Source organism: Lagenorhynchus albirostris, chromosome 1 (genome assembly GCF_949774975.1).
Source record: "Lagenorhynchus albirostris chromosome 1, mLagAlb1.1, whole genome shotgun sequence".
NCBI classification, from domain to species: domain Eukaryota; kingdom Metazoa; phylum Chordata; class Mammalia; order Artiodactyla; family Delphinidae; genus Lagenorhynchus; species Lagenorhynchus albirostris.
This window is the reverse complement of record NC_083095.1, coordinates 75,546,059-75,553,975: the sequence shown is the minus strand read 5'-3', so window position 1 is coordinate 75,553,975 and position 7,917 is coordinate 75,546,059. Positions and strand designations below refer to the sequence as shown.

The following is a 7,917-nucleotide window of genomic DNA, read 5'->3' as shown; positions in this document are numbered from 1 at the left end:
GGAGTTAACATCCGAGTGCCCTATAAGCTCACTCTCATGTAGCTCATTTCCAAGACTATTAGAGTGTATTATGTGTTGACTATTCATGCTCTCTCACCCTTACTGTGCTAATCTTTAGCTGGAGTATATTTTCTATACTTGGCCTCACTGTGGACTTTGGACACGGCAATGTGACCAGCTTGACCAATGGAATGTGAGTGGATAGGAAGTATGTTATATCATAGCTAAACCTAAATATGTTCACATGGCATGTCTTCTTTTGTTTCTTCCCTGCACTTACCAGGTAGTGGTTGTCCTTTCAGCTTTTATCCATAATGTGAAGAAGACACAAGGTCCAGACTGAAATGATAACTCATAGTATCAGAACGGAATCGTCCTTTTTCCAGGAGCAGAGCCTCAGAGTGCTGGGACTGCAGTTGACCCACAACTAACATACCATGGACAACTCAGTAAACTTTGTTCTTGTGAGCCACTGACATTGTGAGGTTGTTTGTACCGAGCATTACCCTAGTGAAAGTTGATTGATATATGAAGTCATATCAATTCTGTCTTCTAAATATTTCTCACATTCAACCACCTCTTTTTTTTTTTTTTTGTGGTATGCGGGCCTCTCGCTGTTGTGGCCTCTCTCGTTGGGGAGCACAGGCTCCGGACGCGCAGGCTCAGCGGCCATGGCTCACGGGCCCGGCCGTTCCGCGTCATCTGCCTGGACCGGGGCACGAACCCGTGTCCCCTGCATCGGCAGGCGGACTCTCAACCACTGTGCCACCAGGGAAGCCCCAACCACCTCTTTTTACTTGCCTTGTTACTATCCTGGTCCAGGTGCTCATAACCTCTCACTGAGGTGGTTGGAATAACTTCTTAAATGTATCCCCTATCCATGAGCTCTTACTTCCCAAATCTATCCCTGAAGTTATCATTCTAAAATACACATCAGATTAGATTGCTGTTCTATTTCAGGACCTTCTATGGCTCCCCATGACCCTAAAGTAAAAGCCAAGGTTTATGTGGCCATCTACAGTGGTACTTCCAGTAAGTGTTCATCTTCCTCCCCAGTATTACACCAAGATTTCTGAACATCAGCCATATCAAATGAACTCACTCTCATATTTTCTTCTTATAAATATTATTTCTTTCTCAAGTTGGCAAATTCCTATTCAATCTTCAGGACCCAGTAAATGTCACATTTACTTTTAAAAAGATTTTCCAGGTTACATAAATTATATTTATTTGCCCTCTCCCTCTTTTAGTGTTCTGTGCACAGTTTTGTAAGACCACATATCTACTATGCTAAGAATATTTTTTGGTTTTAACTCTTCACTAGTCCAAATTCCTCAAGGATAGGGGCCCATACATATTATTCTTTAATCCCAGCTGTTATTATTGTCCCTGACTTATAAGAACCATTCAGTAGATCTGCCTACAGCTTGACCACAGTTTACTTTTGACAAGTGCACTGATTAATGAGAGCTGGTTTGTGAAGCTGGTTTATATGAGTGGGTTGGAAACCTTCCACTACGGGAACACTTGAAGATACTTCTACTTCATTATATCCCTCAAGCCAACACATGGCTATGTTTCCCACTCTTACACCTGGTTCTTACTTAAACCATCATCCCAGGAGGACAATGTGCCCCCATCTAAGCATATGTATCAACACAGCCATACAGCCGTTTGTCTCCATATAGTCGTGGTTTTTAACATCAATTGTAAATGAAATGGTGCGTGAAAATTCTGTATGTTTTCATAACATACCATTTCTATACTTTACGATATCTCCTTTGACTCTCTTCGCTCTTAGTACAGCTTACCCAGGACCTTTTGATGAGTCATGGTAGATGACCGTAAAGACAACTCATATCATTAAATGAATCTTCCTCAACTTTCTGCTTTCCACATGAAACATTCCTGCTTTTACACATATAATTCACTTTCCCTCCCCTAATAATAAAAAAGATCTCTCTCTTCCTTTTAAATAGTGCGCCTCTGTCCAAACGCTTCACCCACTCCATTCACTTTGACTTCTCTGGCACCTCAGCCCACTGAGCGTCCAAACTCTATGGTCTGGTTCTTCAGGACTTTCTTGCTACTGATTTCTTCCCATCATTTAAAATATTCAAGCATGCTCCTCTGAAAAAATATTTAATATTCCTCCAAACTCATACATGCCTCTCCTGTAACCAATCTATTTTTTCTCAGAAATACCAATGATCTCTTTATTATTAAATCCAAAAGGTATTTTTTACCTCCTTCATCTAGACAAGTGTTTCTCAAATTCTAATGTGCGCAGGAATCTTATTAAAATGCAGATTCTGACTCAGGAAGTCTGGGTAGGGCCTGAGCTTCTGCATTCAGAATAGCTCCCCGGTGATGCAGATGCTACTCACCTGCAGACCACATTCAGAGCAGCCACTTTCTGTAGTGCTTGCCACTCCTTTCGGAGACTTTTGTGTTCCTGGCAGGAAGGAGGTGAGGAAGGTTCACAAAAATTGTGAACTGCTCTTTCTTTCTCTATCTGACCAATAGAGGGGGCTGTGGTGTAAACTGGAAATGGTTTTTCTATATAAGATCAGAATAATCGCACAAAAACCTTCCTTCCCTACAGTTTAAAGAGATATTCTGACACCACTTTTTGAACAATGACATGTAAAGCATCTCAGACGCCAGAGGCAGGCAGTCTTGTTAAGACAGCCTCTCTCCCAACACACCTTACAACGTCCATCAGAAATTTATATCCTGTGTCATTCCTTCTCAACCTCACAGCAACCTGGGTTCAAGTCCACCAGTCATCAGACTTTTGTTTGTGGAGAATCTCCCAGAAAGGAGCTCACTGCCTCCTTACTGCTCCACCATGACCCTGGTGTTCACCTTGATGCTTGAGGTGCTCCTGTTCCTGAGTGAGTACGGTTCCATTTTACTCTCTTGTCTACACATGGAACATTGCTTTGGACTGACTTTGAACAGACTTTTTGTTCTGGCTGAGTTCATTGATTCAGCATTGATGTTTCAGGAGGAGCCGGAGCCCAGTCGGTGACCCAGCCTGACGGCCACATCACTGTCTCTGAAGGAGACCATCTGGAGCTGAGGTGCAACTACTCATCTTCTGTTTCGCTCTATCTGTTCTGGTACATGCAGTACCCCAATCAAGGACTCCAGCTTCTCCTGAAGTACATATCTGGAAACAGCCTTGTCTCAGGTATCAAAGGTTTTGAGGCTGAATTTAGGGGGAGTGAGAAGTCCTTCCACCTGAGGAAAACATCAGCCCATTGGAAAGACTCGGCCAAGTACTTCTGTGCTCTGAGTGACACAGTGACTAAGACTACAGTGGGAGCTGAACACAAATCTCCTGAGACTGAGTAGCTTAAAAGACTCAGGGTCTCAGCCTATGTTATTTTCAGGAGGTTGGCATGTTCTGTGAAGGCAAACAGTACGGAGAATACAGAATCCTGAAAGTGTTTGGTTCCCGTGGGCATCTTAGATTTCTTTTCTCTTTTTTCTTTTGCAAAGGAAAGACTATTGTTTTCTTAATTTCAGTGCTCTCAGTGGTCTTGAGGCTGGTGGGTGGTTTCTTGTCAGTGTCACCTGAGCAGGCTGTGCCTATACTGTACTGTTTTCTTCAGAGTAAGTTTTTATGTCATAAAAAGAAAACCCAATCTTAATATTCTTTTCCAAAATATAGTTGACAATTCCAAGGTATTTGTTCTCACTTACTTAGTTTGGTTCAAACAAATGGGATTCTGTTTGGAATCACATTGGAAACTGACATTTTAGGATATTATGTTTTCCTACCCAAGAATATTATAAGCCTCTTCATTTATTCAGGTCTTGTTTTAGTCCTTTAAAAGTAAATTTTGCTTGCTTGTTTCCAGAAAAGTTGGAAAAAATGAAATGAATCACTGAATAAGTGGAGAGTTGATGTCTAGTATTCTGTGTCTGTTCCTCTCTCTGAACAGGGAAGAGAGCCCACAGAAAGTGGAGCAGCATCCCCAGTCCACAAGTGCCAGGAGGGAGAGGTTTCTATTTTTAACACAGCCACACACGCAGCAAGAGTGAGAGTTCCAACCATTAAGAAGAACATATCTCTGTGCAGGTCATAGGCTCAGACTTCACCTTCTGCTCTGTAATCATGGGGACCCCGCCCACGTTCAGTCTGTTCACAACCCCACAGAAGGAGGCACTCACTTTCACACAAAATGATGTTTCTCAGAATTCATACCTGAAGTTGTTCCGTTTCCTCCTTTCTGCACACTTCGTTAGGCAATATAAAAATATTTTACGAATGATGCTTGTACACAAAGAGCTTACTACCTAACAGTCATAGGAATATCTCTCTCATTAGACTTAAGCTTTATGAAGATATCAATTTTTTTTTTACCAATAAGCATTCACTGAACAATGGTTGAAAGAATGAATGGCTGATAATATTTATACCCATATATACAGGCAAATTTATAGCCAATGGTTAGAATTTGTATGGAAACTAATTTCAGCTCCCTGTAAGGAAAAATGAACAATTAGAGGCTTTTCAAAACAAAACAGACTGCTTTGAGGTGTAAAATATTCCTCACTACAGGACCTAGTCAAAGAAGAGTGGAACGTCCATTTTTCCAGTGATTTGCAGAAACGATTACAAAACAATATGATTTTGCACCAAACTAAGAATTTTAAGTTTTAAATGAGGGAAAATACCGTGAAAGAACTGAACAACCAAAAAGCTTGTAAAATTCACCACAGATTAAAAAAAAAAAAATCACTTCCAAATTCATGGAAATTGGATTTTGAATTTTTACTTGACGCATGTGTAGGAATTTAAGTGAGGGAAATGGTAGGAGAACACATTCCAAGCAGGGTAAACTTATTAAGAGCAAAGATCAAGAAACAATAAGCAAGAAGAGTTTAGGAAATTAAAAGTTTTTAATATTACTGAAAGGGACAGTTTTTATTGGATGGTACTGTGAGATAATATGAAATGTTAGCTTGAGGCAGTAGTTCACCCAAGAGGGCCACACACAGCTCAGAACTGGGTTTCTTTCCAGATAAAAATACAACATGTCATGAGATTACCTGTCTTTAGCATAAGCAACATTAAGGAATATCTTGAAATTGTTTTTTAGAATGAGCTATTAATCTAAATTTAAACTGGTAGATAATATCAAAGTTTTACTTTTACAAGCACACTTCTAAATGTATAGAAAAACTGCATTTCCATAATGATTGATTCAATAAACAAATAAATTTCGTTTTCCCTGAGCAATTCTACCACCAACTAATCGCCATATTGCAGGAAAGGAAAAATCTAAACACTTTCCCAATGTGTTGCAATTTTATGATCACTTTGCAGCATGAGTTTTGTTTAGATGTAGGGGGAGACTAATAGCTTCTCTGCATTCATTAACCTCCCGTAAAGGACAAACTTTTAAATCAAATAATACAGACCAAACAAATAAAAATAACTACATTCTGCTTTGCTTTGTACTTTGTTCTCTTCATCTGGCTGCAAAAACCCTTGCATGATTTTACTGAAAATAACTCCTGAATTCATGTGAGATTTTGCCCTCCTCAGTACTTGTACTGGTATAGTTTAGATATGTTCCCATCTACTTCCCTGCTCTTCAGGGTACTGAGTTGCCATAAGGATAAGCCAGGCAGATAGTCCTTCAACATTAAGGCTAATTTCTAACTTACCCCCACTGTGCCTTTTATCATCACAAACATGTTTGTTGTCTAATTTGGCTCACTCTTAGAAGAGCATGGTTTGATGTACTTAAAAAAGGATATTCCTTCAGGCAGCAATATACTAAATTTTTAGGGGTCTTATAGCTCCATTTTTCTATTAAATGGTGCAGGGTTGAGAACCAAGTAAGCACATAAAAAATAGACAACAACACTGTAGTAAAACTAAAATTGTTATTCCACCGTTTGGTGATTTAGTTTATATCCACATCATTCAGAAAGAGAGAGACTTTCTTCAAAAGTAGAAACTGAGAAGAGTGAGGAAGAGAAATTATTTTATTGAATAAAAGACTTTCTGTAACACTCAGTGATGGATGAAGTGAGAGATGTGGAAACTTCCAGTCAAAGTTTGTACATTTTATTTTCATCAAATGTCTATGATCCATTCCAGAAAAGCAACCCATAGATTTAGAATAGTCCCACTCACCATTGTTTCATCAAGGAAAAGTTTTCTTGGTGCTGAATGTTGGGTAATGCTATACACTATATATAACTGAATGTTGGGTAATGCTATATTTAGGGTCTTGAATGGTGGAATAGACCAAGAACAATTTAAGAGAAAGGGAGGGGAAATAAGAATAGACTATGGACAGAGAAGATTTGTCCAAAAGAGACTATTCAAGATTTGCTTTAATGTATCATTAACACTGAAATTTGAAAGAGTTATTAGAATAGGTTCACAGACTCTCAGAACTAGAAACCATTGTAGAAAAGAGGGTAAGCAGAAAGATGCAAGCCATGAACACATCTGCTTTGCAGACATATTCATTTAAGTGGATATCTGTGGTTTTCCAGTTTTTTTTCTACACGGTAGAGCTGCCATATCATTGTGAGCTGTGGAAGTTAATCACTGGACCATTTTAGGGAACATCATTCACACCTTAGCCTAAAATATAGAGAAAGACAATGCAGAGATATGAAGAAAGACAGATCTGAGAGCATCATCAGAGCCTATATATCCAGCTCTGCCTGGAACGGCAAAAGTCAAAATACTCTCATTGGGAACAAGCCAGCATGAGTTGAGATTCTGTCATTTACAACAAATAGATCCATAATTAATACAGAAGAAGGTGGGGGGGAGCCTTTTGGTTTTGTACTATTTTATGAGCTGAATTTATGGTGCTGAGAAGCATTTTTCAGTCAAAATAACTAGAGTTATGTAGATACAGATCATCACTGGTCTACCTTCATTATAGTAAATATGAACCAGGTTAATCCTATGTATGTTTTATGAATTTCTGATGGGAAAAAATTAGAAAAATACTGAAAACATCCACAACTCTGCCACATAGACAAGCACTCATTATTTTTACTTTTTTCTATCTTTTTCACAATTTTGCACGTTGTTACATCATATTATAGAGACAATTTTATGTCCTTTTTATTAACACTCACTTTTGTCATTAAAAATACCTTGTATTCATACTTTGAATTGATTATTCTACTATTCTACACCATAGATATACCACACTTAACTTTATAATTTTCCTGTTTCGGGATATCTTGGTTATTTATTTCCAGTTTTTCATCATTTTAAATAGCATTATGGTATACGCCTTTAAATAAAAATTTGAATTTGAATTTCTCATCATTTTATTAGAACAGCATCCTAGAACTGGAATTAGTGGTTCAGTGGGTAAAAACAGGTTATAGTCTTTTTGCTCCTTGTGTCTCGCGAAAGGGGAGTTAGTGTTTAGTGCGGACAGAGTTTCAGTTTAGGAAGGTGAAAAATTCCGCAGATGGATGATGGTGGGAGCTGCACAACGATGTGAATGTACTTAGTGCCACTGAACTGTACAGTTAAATACGGTTAAAATAGTGTGTTTTATATTATGTGACTTCTACTACAATAAAAAACATTTCCAGAAAGTATTCTCAATGTATCATCTCTACTCCCTAACACCTTTCTTACTTGAACCCACTACAGTCAGATTTTCATCCCTACCATTCCGTTGAAATCACTCTTGCTGAGGTCACCAGTGAGTTTTAAATTTTATTTATTTATTTATTTATGGCTGTGTTGGGTCTTCGTTTCTGTGCGAGGGCTTTCTCTAGTTGCAGCAAGTGGGGGCCACTCTTCATCGCAGTGCGTGGGCCTCTCACTATCGTGGCCTCTCTTGTTGCGGAGCACAGGCTCCAGACGCGCAGGCTCAGTAGTTGTGGCTCACGGGCCTAGTTGCTCCG

At 39.0% G+C, this 7,917-nt stretch overlaps 1 gene segment (V, D, J or C); it reads left to right on the top strand.

The window, feature by feature from the left end:
• The first annotated feature begins 2,694 nt into the window (after positions 1-2,694).
• LOC132528218 (T cell receptor alpha variable 8-4-like) lies at positions 2,695-3,360 on the top strand. The segment is given in 2 exon segments: positions 2,695-2,897; positions 3,011-3,360. Coding segments are annotated over 2 exon segments (396 nt in total).
• Positions 3,361-7,917: the final 4,557 nt, after the last annotated feature.